Here is a 21569-nt window from a genome sequence, read left to right as displayed (position 1 = left end):
CAATAGAAATATGATCTAGCCTCCGCCTAATCACATAAAGTAAATATTCTCATAAATATAACTCTCGAGACTAGACTTAACCCTCTCTAGGTGAAAGACCATTTTACCCCTCTATTAGCTCAAAGGCCACATTGTTGACCAAACCCTAAAAGTCAACAAAAGTCAACGGTCAAACTTTGACCCGACTCGTCGAGTGCACTTGGGCGACTCAACGAATCTACACGTGTCTACTGACTTTCTTAGTCCCTCTTGGCACGTCGAGTCCCTCCCCTTACTCGACGAGTCACACCTGGCATGAATCGCGGGGCCACCCCGACTCAACTCGCCGAGTCTCAAGAATAACTCGGTGAGTTCCACCTTGAACTTCAGTCCCCTAACTCTCCATGACTCACCGAGTTATTTTCCCAACTCGGCAAGTCTACTCACTGAGTGATTTACGGGAAACCCTCACCCTACTCGCCGAGTCTGATCTTCGGACTCGGCGAGTTCATGCCATGCACAAACTCCATAGACCTCCTGAGGTCAAATCTGTTCCTTTAATACATAGATCTGACCTTCCCAAGCATAATAATCACGTAAATTTCAGACCTTGACACTCATATAACATCTAAATGGTCTAACTTGGTGATTTAGCCCCAAAAATGACATCCTAAGCTCATGGCTCCCAAAATAACTCATAAAGCTCCAATGGTTAGGGTCTCTGGACCTCTTTGGGTCCAGATCCAAAGCATAGACTCGAAAAGGGACCAATTGCTCCACTTATCCATCCTCTAAAGGGGTTAGAAAACCCTAACTCTAAGAATCAACACCAAAACCGAAGAAGGTCCGAATAAATACCTCAATATGAAATCTATGAACTCTGAAGTCACCAAAATCGCACCTCCTTCAGCCTCCTCTTGCCTTGGTCACCTCTTTCTTGAAAATACACCAACAAAAGGATCAAGAATGGCCTCTCCTTCCACAAAAACGCTCTAGATCTCTTAGGGTTTCTCTCTGGGGTTTGGTAGCCGCAAATGATGGCCCTAAGGGCCTTTAAATAGGTCCCAAACCCAGGAAATTAGGGTTTCATTAAACAGCGTGGACTCGCCGAGTCCACTCATGAACTCGCCGAGTCTGGCTGTGAACCCGGATACTAATCCGCGACCATACTCAGCGAGTTTAAACACCAAATCGCCGAGTCCCCTCTCAATCTACAAAAAACTAAAAGGAATAGTTAATATACCTGGCAATCCGAGTGTTACAGCCACCTCCTCAGTTCGATCCCGTTATGTTTCAGGCAGCTGTTAATGCCGTTGTGGCTGCCGCAATGTCATAGAGGAATCCTGGCGGTTTTGGTGGGTCGGGAGGTGGTACCCATCTCCAAAATCAGGAAGGTAGCCAGGGACACCAAAAGGAGTGTTCCTATAAAGACTTCATGAACGCAAAACCCACATCTTTCAACGAAACTGGAGGTGTTATTGCCTTGACTCGATGGTTCGAGAAGATCGAGTCTATCTTCGAAATCTGTTCCTGTTCGGAAGCCAACAAGGTGAAATCCACCGCCTGCACTTTCACCAACAGAGCATTGACCTAGTGGAATAGTTGGGTCAAATCCCTAACCCTACCAGAGCAAATGCTATGGGTTGGGAGAGCTTGAAAGAGCTCATGCTTGCTGAGTACTGCCCGCGGGGCAAAATGCATAAATTGGAGCACAAACTCTGGAACCTAAAGATGAAGGGTTCCAATATTGCTGCATATACTTCTAGGTTTGAAGACCTAGCACTTATTTTCCCGGGAATGGTCACCCCAGAAAACAAGAAGATAGAGAGATACATTTGGGGATTGACGCCCCTAACTCAAGGGAATGTCTTGGCTGCCAGGCCAATCACTTTCGATAGTGCCAAGTGCCTGGCGTAGACCCTCATAGATCATGGAGTTGATCTTGATGCAACGACAACAACTCCTGAACCAACAAAGGAGAGTGGTGAGAATAAAAAGAAATTCTGGAACAATCAAAAGGGTCAGAGTTCGCAAGGGTTCTCCAAGAAACAAAAAACTGTGGCAGTCCACGCTGCTACTACTCCTGTCGCTGCTCCTGCAACTCAAGAACCCACCAGTGGATATACTGGTACCCTTCATTGGTGCAGCAAGTGCAGTTATCATCACCATATCCCCGGCCCATATCGTGAAATGCTCTGCAACAACTGTGGCAAGAAGGGTCACACTACCCGAAGCTACAGAACACCAGCCCAACCAACCAATCAGACATCCGGAGTAGGTGTCGGTCAAGCCTGTTATGGCTGTGGTAAGGTCAGGCATTACAAGAGAAACTGCCCCAAAGCAACAACAACTAGCAACACCGGGATAGTTCTAACGATGGGGCAAGAGTAGGCAGTCGCTGACCCTACCGTTGTTACGTGTATGTTCCTCCTTGACAACTCTTATGCATGCATTCTTTTCGATTCTGGTGCGGAAAGAAGTTTTGTTAGCCATTTATTCAAACATCTTCTCAAGCATAAACCCCGATCATTAACCGAAACATTTACCATCGAAATGGCTAACGGTGAGAAAGAGAGCACTAGCGATATATTTCGCGGTTGTACCCTTACCCTAAATGATCATTCATTTCCGATCGACATCATGCCAGTTTCCATAAAAAGCTTTGATGTCATCATTGGCATGGATTGGTTGAGCCCTAATCGTGCTGATATCCTTTGTTTCGAAAATCCATCCGCCTTAATCTTACCTCTGTAGAAACCCTTGTGATCTATGGTGATAAAGTCAGTTCAAACCTTCGCATTATCTCGTGCATCAAAGCCCAAAAACTTCTGCGAAAGGAGTGCCATGCATTCCTAGCCCGTGTGATTAATGAGAAACAGGAAGTTAAGGACCTCGAGAGCATCCCCGAAGTCTGCAATTTTCCTGATGTATTTCCAGAAGAACTTCCAGGAATTCCTCCCGAGCACCAAGTCGAGTTTCGCATCAACTTAATCCCCGGAGCTACCCCCGTAGCGAAGTCCCCATATCGCTTAGCGCCGACAGAAACGCAAGAATTGTCCAGCCAACTCAATGAGCTACTCAGCAAAGGATTCATCAGACCGAGTTCCTCACCCTGGGGAGCCCCGGTTTTATTTGTGAAAAAAGAAGGATGGATCTTTTCGGATGTGCATTGACTACCGCGAACTAAAAAAACTCACCATCAAAAACCGTTATCCTCTTCCTCGGATCGATGAACTTTCCGACCAGCTTCAAGGAGCCAGATTTTTCTCCAAAATAGACCTCAGATCAGGGTACCATCAGCTACGAGTCCAAGAGGGTGATGTTCCTAAAATAGCATTCCAGACTCGATATGGTCACTACGAATTCGTAGTAATGCCCTTCGGTCTAACCAACACACCGCCAATATTCATGGACTTGATGAATCGGGTGTGTCGTCCTTTCTTGGACAAGTTTGTTATCGTGTGCATCGATGATATACTTGTTTATTACAAAAGCGAGGAAGATCACAAACAACATTTGAGATTAGTGCTGGAAACTCTAAGGACAGAGAGGCTATACGCTAAATTCTCCAAGTGTGAATTCTGGATTTGAAAAGTAACCTTCCTAGGTCACGTGGTATGTGAGGAAGGCATACACGTGGACCCGTCCAAAATCAAAGCGATAGAGAATTAGTCAGCACCGAAGTCACCCACGAAAATTTGTCAATTCTTGGGTCTTGTTGGCTATTATAGTAGATTCATCCAAAATTTCTCCAGAATTGCCAAACCCTTAACCACTCTAACTCAGAAAAGTGTACCCTTTTGTTGGAGTGAAAAGCAAGACACTGCATTCCAAACATTGAAGCGAGCCTTGTGAAACGCACCTATCCTGTCTCTGCCCGAAGGGATGGAGGACACTGTTGTCTACTTCGATGCATCCAACCATGGCTTAGTCTGTGTGCTTATGCAAGCGAGGAAATTTTATTGCTTATGCCTCGAGGCAGCTGAAAGCACACGAAGTCAGTTATACAACTCACGACCTGGAGTTGGGAGCAGTGGTCTTTGCACTGAAGATTTGGAGACATTACCTCTATGGAACCAAATGCATGATCTTTCTGACCATAAAAGCCTGCAACACATCTTCGACTATGAGTGCGAAATCCACTACCATCCCGACAAGGCCAATGTGGTAGCAGATGCCCTTAGACGGAAAGAATGTTCACGTCGTAAAGTGAAGATACTAATTATGACCATCCATTCATACTTATCCGCACAAATCAGAGAGGCTCAGCAGGAAGCCTTAAAACCAAAGAACATGGCAGACGAAGCCTTAAAGGGGATGAAGAAAAACTTAGAGATCAAGAGAGATGGAATCTATTATTTCATGAACCGGATCTGGACCCCAAAGTTCGGTGGATATAGAGAGGTTGTCATGGACGAAGCTCACAAGACTAGATACTCCGTTCACCCAGGATCGGATAAGATGTACCTTGATCTCAAGAAACTATATTGGTGGCCAAACATGAAAGCCGAGATTGCTACCTTCATGGGCAAGTGTCTGACTTGCACCAAGGTGAAGCTTGAATATCAGAAGCCCTCAGGTTTGCTGCAGCAGCTCGATATACCTGAGTGGAAGTGGGAGAGGATTGCAATGGATTTCATCACCAAATTACCAAAATCTCCGAGTGGGTACGACACCATCTGGGTAATAGTCGACCAGTTGACAAAATCTGCTCACTTTCTGCCAATCAAAGAAACATTCAAGATGGAAAGACTCACACGAATCTACATCCAAGAGATATTTCAACTGCATGGTGTGCCTGTATCTATTATCTCCGATCGAGATAGCAGGTTCACTTCTAGATTTTGGCAGTCCCTGCAGAAGGCTCTTGGAATTAAGCTGGACATGGGCACAGCATATCATCCTCAGACAGATGGACAGAGTGAGAGAACCATCCAAACCATGGTGTGCCTGTATCCATTTTCCCTTGGTTGAATTCTCCTACAACAATAGTTATCATACCAGCATCAAGGCTGCGCCATTTGAAGCCCTCTATGGCCGTAAGTGCAAGTCCCCTCTGTGTTGGGCTGAGGTGGGCGACACGCAGCTAGCCAAGGGACAAGTCCCCGATAGTGCTCTCACTGGTCCAGAGATTATCCGTGAAACCACTGAAAAAAATCATGCAAATCCGGGAATGACTAAAAGCTTCACAAGATCGACAAAAGAGCTACACCGATAAATGACAAAAACCCTTGGAGTTCTAGGTCGGAGACCACGTCCTGTTGAAGGTCTCGCCCTGGAAAGGCATGATACGCTTTGGAAAGCGTGGAAAGCTAAATCCAAGATATATAGTACCCTTTGAGATCCTTGCTAGGATCGTTCCCGTAACCTACAAACTCCGTTAACCACAAGAGCTTAACAATATTCACCCTGTCTTCCACGTTTCAAAACTTAAGAAGTGCTTATCCGACGAAACCCTTATGGTCCCTCTTGGTGAAATTGAAATCAATGAAAATCTGAACTTCGTGGAAGAACCAATCGAAATCATGGACCGGGAGGTCAAACGAACAAAGCAAAGTCGCTTCCCGATAGTGAAGGTTTGCTGGAATGCCAAGCGGGGACCTGAATTCACTTGGGAGCGCGAAGATTCAATGAAAAATAAATATCCACATCTCTTTCCAAATCGATGATTTGTATCTTATTTTCGAATTTCAGGACGAAATTCTCTCTAACGGGGGGATGATGTGACAACCCGAAATTTATTCCGTTATTGTAACCCACTTCTGTTAATAAAATTTAATCTTTATTAAATTTTTCCGTCAACTTCTTGGGTTAAGTAAATCAACTAGGGTTATTGTCATAAATACATACGTGTCGGAAAACGAAAAATCACACGAAAAACTCACGATTCCCTCGAAAAGCCACGAGTTCACGACGAAGGCGAGTTTACGGCCGTAAACTCGTGTACGGCCGTAAACTCTGTTTGCGGTCAGTTCTGGGTGGACCCCCCACCCCTGGCCGTAAACTCACCCTATATAACGGTTGAGTGGCCTCCATTTCAGCCTTTTCACACTCTAAGAAGCTTTCTCTCTCTACTCTCTCTCTCTCTCTACAATTCTGAGTTTGATCAAGAACCATCAAGAATGTAAGTGATTCATCACCTTTCTTGTGTTTTAATCCCTTCTATGTGATGAATCCATGTTTTCATTACATATAATTTCATCTTTGCTAGATATCTTCTCTTACCAAGAACACACACTAGTGTTTGGTGGCTAAAAACCTTATTCCAAGCCTCTCTCAGTAAGTAACAACCCTCCATGCTTAATGTTTATTGGAAACCACTGATTTTTGACCTAGAATCAACCCAAATCATAAACTCGGAATGGGTTTACGGCCGTACACCCTTCAATGGCCGTAAACTCCATTTTAGGTCGATTATTGGCCTTTAAACCCTACTTTGAGCTTTGCACAAGGCTTAGAATAATTCCAGGAGGCTAGAAAGGACCCTGAAACACCGAAAATCCCACATTCCGTCCAGTGTTTACGGTCGTAAACCCTTAGACCACAAACCCATGGACAACAAACCCTGTTCACGGCCGTAAACAGCTCATTCGTGCGAAAAAGCCTGTTTTCCTCGATCCAACCAATTCTCGATGAAATTCCTTAGCCAAAAACCAAGTGTTTATCTAACACCTATCTAACGAAATCGCTAATTTAAATACACATATGTATTATTTGATATTAGGATCCCGTTAAGTGCAACATACACCAACTCAAGGGTCGCCCAGTTCAATCCTCTGCATCCAACCAACTGTGAGTTCATACCCCTACACTTTTCCGAGTTTTTCATGTTTTTAAGGGGGGGGGGGGGGGATACAAGCTAAACATAAAGGTTTTCATAACCTAAAAACTGATGCAATTACAATGATTTTCTATCAAACATTTAGATATAATTACCCCTTTTGTAATATGCGGAGCATAAGGGACGTTTTCTAATCAAAACTGCATAGTTTTCAAAACAGTACATGAACATAACTAAACATTCGAAACTTTAATGGGTATAGATTGGGATTTCATTACCAGTATTATAGATTCAAACTTCGCGCAAAAGCAAACATATAAACTATGTCAGATTTAGTTTATCCATTACAATGAATACAAAACTAGAGTATTTTCCTAATAATTATTTTGTGTATAATTATTTATACTCTGCACCGTTACAAACGATTTAGAACTTGTGAACGACAGAACAACACGTAAACTAGTTAATACTAGATTGTGAGACTTATCTTCATTATGCCCCTCGGGGTACCAATAAATCCTCTCCGGTAGTATAACCAGAGTCTCCTTAAGGGAGAGCATGAAATTTGTGAATAGATCTATTCGGGACTGACAATCCCACACCTGAACTGCTAGCTACAGTTAGACGGGCACGCTTGGGGTGACAAATTTTGGAAATCGTACGACGCTTGAAGAAACGTCAAGGAAGTCACCGGTCATATTAGTATGGTTATACAACTCACAATATGTATAAACTAACCTTTGTTTACGAGATTTCTTTCTTCTGTGGTTTTATTTTAAGTAATAAAACTACTTATCTACTTACTGGAGGGTATTCCAGGGACACAACTTTTGGTTTTATTTGAAGTAATAGAACTAATATACGCACTGGTGATAGCCAGGGTTTTCTAATAGATCTTACATACTGGTGGTAACCATGGTTTTCGAACGGAACAATACTTTTCATACATAAATCAACAAACATGTTAGAAATTATGGGATTTTCTTGGTAAACCTACATTCATATTCAAAGCATGATAACAATGGTTTCCAATACAAACGACCTTTTACTTATACTGAAAAGAAACCATCTGTACAAATTCAGTGACTAGTTTTCATTACAAAAACATGCTTATGAACTCAGCAGCTTTATGCTGATACATTTTCAAAACCGCTTGTATTCTCAGAGCAAAGATAGACAGGTACCATCACCAACTTTTGGAGAAGACGGAGCATTTTGGAGTCTCGTCACTATGTTCTCAAAAGCAGATGTAAATATTCATATTCTAATGTAATGGTTATGTTTACTTTGATTGCTATGGTACGACTGTTTTGATACTACGTATGACGTCACCCACCCCCGGACGTTTCCACCGTTGTTTTTCTGACGGTTCGGGGGTGTGAGATACTACAACTTAGTTAAGATTATTTATTATAAATAATCTTCTATCAAAAAGTTGTTTTTGACACTTAATGTCTCTAAGTTGACTAGTACGGATCTGCGGGCGTTACACAAGACATATTCATCCAACATATCAATTTTCTTAAAATTTGTGTTAGCCTATTATGAGCTTATATACTCTGTGTCAAAATAATCATTTAGTTGATCATAATTCTAACATCTCATTTTCTACTTCTAAATTTATTCCACCCAATGAATTAAACATCCCATACTACCTAATTCATTACACTCTAATCTATTCCGTAAATTCACCACTCTAATTAGTTAGAGTTTGAAACCCTAACTTTACATATATGGAGTTCACCTTTGAAATCACCTATAGAGCTTGTTCAAATCTTTTAGATATTCTCATCAACATCATAATCAAGTTATAGGTTGATCAATTCAACCATTTTAACCAATCTAGCAATTTCACTAATTAAACTGAAAACTTAATCTAGAGGAGAAATCTTTACCTTAAGAGTGCAAGGATGTTAATCTTTGTTATCCTCTTTCTCTAGCTTGTCTTGGCACTCTCTTATCTTGTAAATCGCCATTCTCTAACTCCAATTCGATTTTGGGAGAAAATGGATAAAAAAAGGAGGCTAAAACATATATAAACCTGTTTCTTGACTACGAAACCACATCGTGGTGAAGTGCATGCTCAACACCCTGTGTTACGTGTTGTGGTGCCTTTCCCACAAATGAACTTACTTTCACCACCGCACCATGGTACCCCGTAATGCCATGCCGCAGGAAAGTACGTTTCCATCCACTTACGACAAGACTTCTTGTCTGATTTTGTGACAACCCATAGTCTACATCCTTAGCCACTGTCGACAACCAACATCAAAACACGATAATACAAACCTATAAACGCCAAAATTTCAACCATCACTCTCATTAACGTCAAACCATAGGCTCAAAAATAAGTGCGCAAAAGGTCGCATCACTTTTCGAGCATGTTAATATATTTAGATTCTAAACGGTACCACAATTCCGGAAATATAAATTTGGCGGGAATCTGACACAGTATGAGCGAGATATGTCATTTATAGTAAATAAATGTCTGACGTACTTAAGAAGTTACATCGTCAAATACAACAGAGAGATTGGTCGATTTTTGGGAAAAGTCGCCAACTAGAAAAACGTAGTGCTATTTAAAGTAGGAATTATGGAGCAAATAACACCTAAGATGGAAGTCATATGAGGGAGATATGATTTTTAACAATAATAAAAACTAGTCGAAAAACAAAAGTCAAAACTAGCCAAAACGACCAAAAGGAAAGTTGCAGAGAGTGAAGAGATCTACAGAATATATAAAAGTCGTAGGAAATAGAGTTTGTATGTGGGAGGTACAAATTTTTGAAGTTTAATTATTCCATCATTCACGCTCATGCGCATTGCACCGCTCGAACTAACACACGATTTCATCAAGATACAGGATGGCATGGCACACTGAGGAGACGACACATGGCATCATTGTACGGTTTGTACGCAATTGCACAACTCAGACCCAAAAAATAGCTATAAGTAGCAAGATTCGGCAGACCATTTTCCTCACCCCTCTTACTCATTCTCTCTTTATATCGATTCCTGTGCCACTATCCCGAATGTCTCTCGAAGTACTAGATTGTGGATTCCTACCCTACATCAATGGTTACATAATCTCAGGTGAGTTTATGACCCCATTTTCAACTCTTATCGGGGGGGGGGGGGGGGGGGGGGTAATACATGTCTAAAATACAACTTTACGTAGTTATCACTAATTATAGTAAGATATTTATGTCCATAGCATTAGGATAATATTATGATCGACTATAACTCTACCCAAACTCTTTATCTAATATAATGCCTAGTTGTTATGTTGAACCATTATGATAGATAAGATGATACCTAATTTTCGCGTTGGCCAATTACCAGGAAACACTCAAACTTGTTATTATAGCCGCATTTGGATCAACTTAGTACCTAGCGTTACTTTGGCCAACTCTATATATATATATATATATATATATATATATATATATATATATATATATATATATATATATATATATATATATATATATTATAAATAATAATAATAATAATAATAATAATAAGTATAAGTATACCGTATAAAATACAACGTGAATAACAACACGAATGACCAGGGGAGCCCCCACGATAAGGGTTAGATGAGACACAATTCATTAACACACTGATAGATATTCAACTTGCACCCAGCCTATAATCATTAATCTTAAGTGAGCGAGAGAGATATCTATAGATCTATACGAGATTGACATTCCTACCTATGGTTGCTAGCTACAATCCGACGACAAGTCGAAGCAGACATGACTTTCTAAACATAGTGACGTCCGATGAAGCGTCCTAGTATTTTCAAAATCAACAATTATAGTCCGATGACGTCCAACCTCTCCAACCCGCACAACCCAGTCTTAACTGTTCAAAAAAAAAAGATGTATGAACGAAGTGAATTCTCCTTTTTAATATACAACGATGTTTTCTACCTTTTATCTCATGAAATTTGAAACAATTCCCATTTGGGATGTTCAATAAAATTTAAAGGATTATACTTTGAAGCTTTTTTTTTTTTTTTTTTGAAATATACCTGTCTATATAAAAGTAATTACATAAATGCAACCAAAGATGTCTTGATTGCATGTTGTGCAACTATTAGATTTGTCTTCTCAGATGGGTGAAATGAATCCCAAAATACATATTTATTTGCAACTTTACATGTAAATGGGTTATATCTGTTGCATAAGTAACTCATCTCAAATCTTCCTGTCGCACAACATGCTCTCTCTCCATCATCAAACCCTGCAGATAGCAACATCAAATTCACCAACAATGTCAAAGTTAGTATTCTTATTCCACAAACAATATTCATCTTTCTTTGTTCATAAGCAAACAAATAATGCATATACATATTTTTCAAATTATTTGCTGGTCATGAAGATTTATCAAAAGAGTGTGGATTCTCGATGTTATCTGATAGAATGATAGGTATGTTGTAATAGACCGATTGCATGCCACAATTTCCTACATTAAATAGTTTAATATTTTGTGCAAATAATGATTCATCTCCAATCCATTACATCCTTTTAAGTCACATCTTTTTTACTATAGTAACCATATAAATTATGTAATTAGACTACTTGTAATATAATTATGTGTTTTGTTTAAATGTGCATAGTGGTCAAGATTATTAAACAATATTATATTTCTAAATAAGCTTGAAAAATCAAATTTTAATTTAGTTTTATCCTATTAATCTCTATTTAGTAATAGTATAATATCACGAGTAAAATAATAAAATATAGAATATCATTATACAAATAATAAACTAGAATACATAAAATTTAAAATTGAAGGATAAGGAAGATTTCACATCCAATTTGTTGTAAATAGTATACCATCATATTTGGTGCTTTACTATTAATGAACATTAAAATGGTGCATTAAAAATAGTATTTGGGGTTGGGATGGAAATGCCCAAAGCTATATACGGATGATAATGCATATAAATATAGGTTAATGTCGAAAATGGGTGGAGAAGTTTTTGTTGTACAAAACACCATTGTTTTACAAAATATTGTAAGAAGGTGAGGAACTGAAATGTCATGTACGCAGTATACCTTTGTTTTAATGGTATGTTGCGAATGTTTAGTTCTAAGTATTGCTTACTTTCTATAATACTTTATTAAAATAACACGGTGTTTTGTACAAAAAGAAAAATGTTTGTTACCTACTTATGACATTAACTCAATAAATAAATGTCATATTATTAATTTGCTCGTTATAAAAGCATCATAAACATACCAAAAGAGCGTGGATTCTTGATGACATCCGATAGAATGTAATATATATCCGAATAGACCAATTGTATACCAGCCAACTCCTTATTTAGCTTCTTGACCAAATGCTTCAACTTCAGATTAAACTCCTTAGCCACACGATTATATAGTTGTACACATTTAGTCCCTGAAAAGTAATTTTCAGTGCGTTCTAATGGCAAACAACCCATAGGAGGAAGCCCATTTAGAGATATTTTTCGAGCTCCTAAATTATATAAATCTTTGACAAAATTTCTGGCTATATCTTCAAGAAATTTCTCATATTCTTCAATGGAATAGACTCTTGATCTAATTGGAAGTGCGAAATAGTTTTCTAGGAAATCATTTGTTCCGAGGCTTATCAAATAAAGTGCTTCACTCAATACTTTGCTAGCTTTTGCATCTCCCAAGTGAGCTTTCAAATTGGTCTGGTATTCCTTGAAGTATTCCAGCTCCTTCCATAGTGGTATTACAGACTGCGGTTACATTGGAATCTTAGTCAAAGATCAAATTGAAAATAAAATGATAAATACATCCTTTACGCATGAGTCATGATCAACCCATTTATTTGCCCTAGTGTGTGCAAAAAACCGGAAAACCAAACCAAAAACAAAAAAACCAGCTATGTTAAAAACCAGCAGAAAGGATTTGTGATTCTGAAAAACTGAAAATTTCTGAATGGAATGGAATTCATAAAGTGCAGGGAATCAATCTTTCCTACCCTCCTATTCCTAACCCATATACCATATATACCTCACTTCAAAATACCAAAACCGAATAACCAAACCGAACCGAACCGAACCGAATGATGTTTGGTTTATTTTTGTTAATTTGGTTTGGTTAATCGAATAAGAGTACCTTATTAGGTTTGGTTTTGATTAATTTTTCATTATTTTGGTTGAAACGAAAAAACCATACTTAATTAAATATATATATATATATATATATATATATATATATATATATATATATATATATAAATTAACATTTTATATTTAAATTGACATGTAGTTACTAAAAGTTATTTTCATAACTCATTATTTAATTATTAACCATTATAAATTTATAATTTTTTAATATATTGTATTAAAAAACAACTAATTAGACAAATGTCAATTAATTAACCTTCCGTCAATTCTTTTCTCTTCATATACCACTAAAATTATATTAACCTACCTCTATAACTTATATGACTATATCGATATTTCAAGACAACATATCATGAAAGACTGAATATAATATTGTATTTATTAGTGTATTTTTTTTATTTGGTGAAAGTTTAGTAAGTTTTTTTTCTTTTAGTTTAATAGTTATTGTAACATGCAGAATTTTATTGAGTTTATCCGGAAACGAATAATCCGTAACCGAAGTAACCAAAACCGATTAGACCGAACCTTATTGGGTTTGGTTATGGTTAGTTTAAAATGTAAGAAAACCAATTAAAATGAAAACCAAAAAAACCGACCGAATAACACCTCTCAACCCTAGATATTTGGAAATTGAATCCTCTCAACCCACATATTTAATAAAAAATAGTACATTTAGAAATTTAAAGTTAAGTAAGTAAAACTAAATTTAAAATTAACATTTGATTAAAAAAAACCACACTACTACAAACATTAATTAAAATCCTAAAACGACAATTAAAATAAAATGAGAAATTCTACAACTTCCAACAATAAATCATTCCCGGTTCCCGTTTATAAGCGAACAACACATCTGACATCCATCTACTCAAATGGTCATGCGGCTAAAGAAAGAACCACATATATATTTTCCATTCGTGTTTCCTTAAACAAGCATAACTACTTCTCCAAGATTAATATAGTTTTTGCATCTTCATTTCCATGATACACAACTTATCCTATTGATATGTATACGAGGATGGAGATACCGATTTCTTCCCTTTTCATTGCGGCCATTGTGTTTCTTCAACCAGAATCTATTTGGTCTCTACGTTAAATTCAGATGGAAATTGTGCATCTGAAGAGGTTGTGTACTGTTGGAGTAATATGCTTTGTTCCTTTTCGATGAAGGATGGAGAGTATCATCCATTGCACCCACGATTTAACATTTCGGATGTGTTTTCAAAATGTTTCATGTCGCCTCCTAAGTAAAAGCTTTCATTTTTTTAGAGTTTTTTTGATACTTACTTTGTGTTGCCTTTAAAATAGAGAATTCCAATCTTCCAATTGCTCATGGCTTCATCTTGTTGTTGAAGATACAATTAAACTTGTTCAAATTCTTCCACTTTTAGTTCACTTGATGCATAGTACGATCCGAACCCCGAAGTTGAATTTTGAAGTTATCAAGTACTCGATTGCCAAAATGAATCAACTTGTTGTTGATTTCCATGTTCCATTTTATATATTTTTTACATTGTGTAAAACTTTTAGACAATTGATTCAATTCGACAACATATTGGGGTTATTCCTCGATTGATTCTTGGATTTGAGGGATAGGTTCGGTTTTATCGTTTGATTCGGTTGAATTGACATTCTAGACATCACAAAGTTGGGTTTTGGGACTGGATTGTGGCTGTAATATCCTATTCCCGGTTGCGTGATTTATTTGTTTTAACTTCAAAAATGATTGGACCTTGGACAATTTGGACTTAGATTTGCTTTTGGGCTTGTTCAACCCGGTAAGGCGTGGTGCACCCTTATAAAGCATGTCGCGCCCAGGCCCATGGGTTGCCTGAGTTTTTAGGGATTGTAGGTTATTTAAGGACACTTAAGTCTCTAGGGTTAGATCATTCTCAGCCTCTATCGACCCTAGAGAGTGTTTCCGGCAAACCATAGTCATCTTCTCCCATATTTGAGCTTAGAATCGGCTTTGAGAGCTTATTTTTATCATTTTGTGGTTAAAGCTTATAGAAGAAGACTCCATCTTGGTGTGTAAAAGCAAAGGAGCATTGTAGATCCAGAAAGCTTACTTATCTTCTAAATTTTTGTGAGTATAAATCGCCCAACTTTCCTTCTCATATGATAAATCTAGTTATTGATTCCTTTTTGGACCTGAGATGACTCCAACTCCTTCTAATTAGCGACTCAATCAAGCCTAGAAACTCAATTGTTTTATCACGTAGAGGGTGCGGGGCACCCTTATGGGGGTGGTGCTTTTTTGATCGGAAAATGATATTTTATTGACTTTTGACTAAGTTTGACTTTGGGTCAAACTTTATGGTTTTAGGTCTTAGGTTGTGGTTGACCTTGAGTTATATGTTTAGATGGTCATTGTACTAGTCTTCACCCGCTGCGAGCTATAGTGATTGTCTGACTGTCTGTAAGGTGAGTTCTTTCACTATACTTAGTACCATAATATGGATCCTCTGTATGTTAGGATGTTGATATGTTGTATGTCTATTGTATAGTAGGAGATATGGTGTAGTGATTTGTTAGACAAGTAGAGTTAATAATTATCTATGATTGTGTGTTTGGAAATTGTCTTTTTATTTGTATATGTCGACATATTGTGAGGGGGTTGAGGTCGGTCCAGTTGTGTGCGCGCTGAAGGCCAAGATACCCGGACGATCTAGTTCATGTTGTAGGCCCAAATGGAGCGGTCCAGCTTAAGGCTGTATGCTCAAAGGAGCGGTCCAACACAAGGTTGTAAGCTTAGAAGGTAGATCAGCCCTGTCCTGAAGGTCATGGTATGCATGAATTGTATGTGTATTGTTGTGTGGGGTATATTGAAGAACTTACTAAACTTTGTCTTACAGTTGTGGATTAAATATTTCAGATACTTCAGATGCTCGAGGGAAGATGAAGGTGTGACTATACAGACATCAGCAAGGTCGTGTTTTGTGATTCTATATTTATGATTATATTCTGATTTTGGGTTGTAAACTTTTTGAACAAATGGTTTTATGATGTTGATATTTTCCTAATTTAAAAATTAAAAAAAAAATTGTTGTGAAAATTGGAACGTTACAGTGAGATTTGTAGGAACATATTAAAACTAGGTTGATCTTGAGATACTTAAATTTGATTATAGGAATATCGTACAAGACATTGACAATATTTAGGTAGATATTGTTGATAGTGGGGATAGTGTGGAATTTGAGTTTCGAGAATCAAATTTGGAAATTTTAGCAAACTCCTGCTACCATGACTTTTTCTTTCACTTAGAATATGTTTTTTTTTTTTTTTTGATTTGCCATAGGTAAAATCAATTTGAATGGAATATGAAAGGTTTGAATGACATAAAGAATTGTTTTAATGGAATTGGAAAGAATTAAAATGAAATTGAAGAGAGTTGTTAAGGTTGATGTGGTTTCTGAAGTGGTTGATGGTAATATATACGGGTAATAAATTGTGTAAATAATATATATTTTTATTGTTTATTAACGGTCACAAAAGTAGATAACCAAAAAGATGCTTGGGTTCTTCAAGGCTAAAACTCTCTCCATTTTTTGATACCACAATAGTTGTGATGGTGTTCCTCGCGATACCATCGAGTCACCGTACCAACCCAAAGGCCATTTCAGACGGTTCCATCCACCCTAATAAAATTAAGCCGATTTGAATTTTGAATTTTGAATTTTTATTTATTGTAAATATGTATAGTTTGAGTTTTAGTTTTCTTAATTTAATAAATATATAATAAGACTATTTTGGTCTTTTATTAAAAGAGGAACCATATTAGATTTCTGCTCACCAAACATCCAATTTAATGGATCCCCTTCCACCGAAATCCATGAAGGGTTTCAAGAAGCGATTTAAGTTACCAAAAACTATTAATCCAAAACAAAACCAACAACCAAAACTATAAAACACCAAACTCAAACGGTTCTTGGGGATTAAAACCAAATTATTATGGTTTAATTTAAATTTTAGGCAAAATCCGATTGAACCCGACCCATAGCAACCCTACTTTGCCCACTTGACCCGTTAGACATAAGAAATTGAACAAATTAAGCAACAAAAAAGTTGAAAACTTACAAGTATTGCAGCAGTAAGATTATCATAACCTGTTCCAGCAGAAGCAAAGCTGACCCCTTTTGCAAAATCTACCATATTATAATTCGGATCCAAATAAGCCGGCACAATAGACCGGATCCCAAAAGCCTCCGATATGAAATCAGTAGCAATCCGACCGTTACAAAACCGGCCAGTGGGCCGGCTGCCATAGAAATCACGACCATAAGGTTGAAAGTTGCTTCTCAGAACTGTTGCCACGTGGTTATTGTTCCCAGCATCAACAGTAGAGTCTCCAAATACAATAATCGATGATACTTTCGCATGAATCATGATCAATTGAGCTAAAAACTGACCAAATAACAGCAAATGTACAGCCTGCATCTCTGCCATAAGTTTAAAACCGATTTGCACGAAATATCATATAAATTCAAGATTTTTAGAGATGGAAAGGTTGCATTAATGGCAGAAATTTATGGTTTGTTGATGCAATGACAAATTAATGTCGTCATTATGTGATTAATGATTCGAGAGGGAGAAAAGAGGACAAATGTACAACTCGATCGATCACTGGTTTTGTGGGTGTTTTTTTGATTTCAAGAAAGGAGAGATGTGGAGGGTGGCAAGCACTTCGCATGTTTCACCTTAAACTTGTTCTAGAAGTTGGTGAGGAATCAATATAATAATATTATTGTGACGGAAGATATTGGTTTCATTAAACGTCTTTGTTGCTAGCTGATGTAGCAAGTTTTTATAAAAGGTTAAAAAATAATGTGTGGTAAATATAGTGAATGATATTTACATATGTAAACACAAGAAATCAATGAACAATTTTTTTTATGAGATATTAATTCTTTTGGGAAAGAGGAATAAGGTTATGAAAGTTTGTAAGTTATGAATAGGCTGTCGAACTAAAAAAGGTTAGGGGTCATCTAACTTTGTATGTTTTACATAAAATTTTCACTAATGGCTAAAATAATAATGAAGTGTAAAATGACTAAAAATGATATGTATTCATATTTGTATTAGCTTTTTTTTTTTTTTTTTTTTCAAAAACAGTTTTAAAAAAGTATTTGGATTAGCTTTTAGGATGATAAAAACTAAAAAATCAATAAACTATTTTTTAAAATGTGTTTGGCATAGTATTTACATGTAAAATGACTAAAAATGATATGTATTCATATTTAGAATGATTTACTAGTTTACATATAATATTTTATAGTTAACAATTTTATTACAAAAAATTTTTGTTTTTTTAAACTTTTTTTTTTACAAAATATATAATATAATTTTTCTAAAACATTTTTACCAATGATAATATTAAAATTATGTTCATACAAAATTAGAATAAAAATTCTAAATAATTCATAAAGATATCATATGTTACATCAAATTACATTCATCTCCGGAATTCCATTATATCTTGTGCAATAATATCTCGTATCGTTGTCATATACGAGTTATCATTACTCATGCGATGTATACTTGGACCTTCTTCGTCCCCTTTACTACGAATACGATTGTGTGTGAGATTGTAGAATTTTTGTTGTACCCTATTAAATGTTTCATCAAACCTATCAGCATTTCTAATATAGTTATGGATGTCTTTTAATAACGCCCACCTAGCTTTCCACATTCCAAAAGTCTGCTCAATGGTATTTCACAATGATGAATGGTAATAGTTAAATTTCTATTTCGGTCCACGAGGTTCACGCATAGCAGCAATATGTCCACGTCGAAAATCCGATATATGATAACGAATATTAGTTCATTTATATGGAGCAAGATACTCTCTGGTATTTGGGTATCTGACATCAATAACGTAATATTTATCTGTAAAGAAAACAAACATTTGTTATCTGTTTCAAACAAGTATTAAAAACATAAAACTCGTGTTACTAAAAATTTATACTAACCACCTGTTGGAAATGGAAAATGAAGATCCGGTCTATGCAAGGTTTCATTGAAAATTCTTGTGCCATGTGTAGTCCCTTCCCATCCGGCCCACACAAATGTAAAACATATGTTAAAATCACAAACAATCATTATATTTTGTGTGCCATATCCCTTTCAACTAATGTATTTCGCTTCCTCATGTCGTTGAACTAATGCCCTAACGTGTGTCCCATCTATAGCGTCAATGCAATCCTACAAATACAAAAAGATATCATAAATAAATCATTTGGTGAAGTAACGGAACATTAGATAATACCTTGAACATTGGATAATATTGAGGATTGTTTAATATATATTTGGGAACTTCATCATTATAGTTGGTGGTGGCTGGATTGATGATGTCGGCACTCATCTTAACGACACTCATCTTAAGCACGGCTGCCAAAACTATATGGAAATGCCTATGAATCATTTCCCTGGAATGATCAAAAAATTCTTGCACAAATCTATTGCTACATCCATGGGCTAAAGTCATCAAGAACATTACTACCGACTCATCAATAAATATATTTTGTATTTGTTGCAGTCTGTAATTTGTAGCAAGATCTATGCATAATTGTCTAAAAACTAGTACATGCACTCTAAACATCTCATAACATCATCTAGGATGACCATTTAATACTTCATTAATCAATATGTTCCCCGTGCGGTCTGAAGTGTGACATGACCTACGTATGTTACAAGCTAGTATTATCCTTTTCAGAGCTAACCCATATAACATTTCGAATTCTCTATCCTCTTTCACCCAACATTCCTCATTATCGTCAGATGAATTAGAGTTATCACTATCCATCCTACATAATTCAAAATAATATTGTCAAACAATAACAAATAATATAAAATGTCGATTACATAACGACAAATTATAACACATAATATAAAATTTCGATTCACAACGAAAAACAATAACACATAATATAAAATGTCGATTACATAATGTCAACAGCTGACACATAAAAAGATAACACATAATGTCAAACATAAAATGTCACACCCCCGAACCGTCGGGAAAACAATGGCGGAAACGTCCAGGGGCGGCGACGTCATACGTAGTATCACAACAATCGTATCATAGCAAGCATAGTAAACACAACCATTACATTACAATATGAATATTTACATCTGTTTGAAAACAAAGTGGGTACATAGTATTATATAACAAAAGATAAAGACGAGACTCCAATAATGCTTCGTCTTCTCCAAAAGTTGGCTAAGTACCTGTCTATCGTTGTCCTGAGAATACAAGCGGTTTTGAAAAACATATCAGCATAAAGCTGGTGAGTTCATAAGCATGTTTTTGTATTGAAAACTAGTCACTGAGTTTTTATAAATAGTTTCTTTCCATTATAGGTAAATATCGTTTGTATCGAAGACTGTTGTTAACAAGTTCTGAAATATGTATGCATGCTTATCAAGAAAATCCAATATTTTCTAACATGTTTGTTGGTTTCTGAATGAAAGGTACGTTGTGTTTGAAAACCCTGGTTACCACCAATATGGAATATATGATCGTTTGGAAAACCATGGTACCACCAGTATGTATAGTAGTTTTATTACTTAAAATAAAACTATTGAAGAAAGAAATCCTGTAAACAATGATTAGTTTATACTTATTGCGAGTTGTATAACCATGCTAATATGATTGATGACCTCCTTGACGTTCTTCAGGCGTCGCACGATTTCAAAATTTGTCACCCCAGGCGTGCCCGCCTAACTGTAGCTAACAGTTCAGATGTGGGATTGTCGGTTCAGAATAGATCTATTCACAAATTTCATGCTCTCCCTCCAGGAGACTCTGGTTATACTACCGGTGAGGATTTATTGGTACCCCGAGGGGTAAAACGAATATAGTCTCACAAACTTGTATTAACTAGTTTACGTGTTTGTTCGGTTGTTCTTGAGTTCGAATTTGTTTTTAATGGTATAGAGTATAAATAATTATACATAAAATAATTATTTAGCATGATACTCTAGTTTTGTATTCGTAGTAATGGATAAACTAAATCTGACATAGTTTATATGTTTGACTTTGCATGAAGTTTGAATATGTATGACTGGTAATGAAATCCCAAACTATACCTATTATAGTTTGAATGGTTTTTACGTTCAGGTATGTTTTGAAAACTATGCAATTATGAATTGAAAGCATCCCTTATGCTCCGCATAATACAAGAGGGGTAATTGTATCTAAAAGTTTGATAGGAAATCATTGTAATTGCATCAGTTTTTAAGTTATGAAAACCTTTATGTTTAGCTTGTATTCCCCCCTGAAAACATGAAAAACTCGGAAAAGTGTAGGGGTATGAACTCACTGTTTAACATAGGATTCGCGTGTACGATCGATATGAATGTGGTGTGTCAACGGATGTTCTGAACGCAAATGGACCCTATTAATCATATGGTAACACATATATGTATTAGATTAGGGTATTTCATGACTAATCATGACAGGGAACCATCCTAAGGTCTTGGAATTGTTTAAACTAGGTGTTCTAGGTTCCACACGTAGTAATCCTTGTAAGTTTAAGGCCACATATGAGCATTAGAGTGGGTGTATGGCCATAAAGGTGAGTGTGCGGCCATGGAGTGTGGTCAGACTTGTGTGTGCGGCTGCACACAGGAATGTGCGGCCGTACAAAGGGTGTGTGCGGATGTACACAGGAGTGTGTA

The 21569-nt window shown here is 36.9% G+C and overlaps 1 protein-coding gene across 1 annotated transcript; it reads right to left on the bottom strand.

Moving 5' to 3' along the window:
• Positions 1–10801: 10801 nt before the first annotated feature.
• LOC145015898 (GDSL esterase/lipase At4g26790-like) lies at positions 10802–17576 on the bottom strand. Its single transcript, XM_078974368.1, has 3 exons — positions 16968–17576; positions 12011–12500; positions 10802–11008 (listed from the first exon to the last, which is right to left on the bottom strand). Exons 1-3 carry the CDS (start codon positions 17334–17336, stop codon positions 10815–10817), a joined length of 1053 nt encoding a protein of 350 aa, XP_078830494.1. The 5' UTR covers positions 17337–17576; the 3' UTR covers positions 10802–10814.
• Between the last annotated feature and the right edge of the window lie 3993 nt (positions 17577–21569).

The sequence above is a fragment of the Lactuca saligna genome, chromosome 9, assembly GCF_052625555.1.
Source record: "Lactuca saligna cultivar CGN05327 chromosome 9, ASM5262555v1, whole genome shotgun sequence".
NCBI lineage: Eukaryota > Viridiplantae > Streptophyta > Magnoliopsida > Asterales > Asteraceae > Lactuca > Lactuca saligna.
Note: the sequence above shows the minus strand (reverse complement) of the source record. Positions and strands in the feature narration are given on the sequence as shown.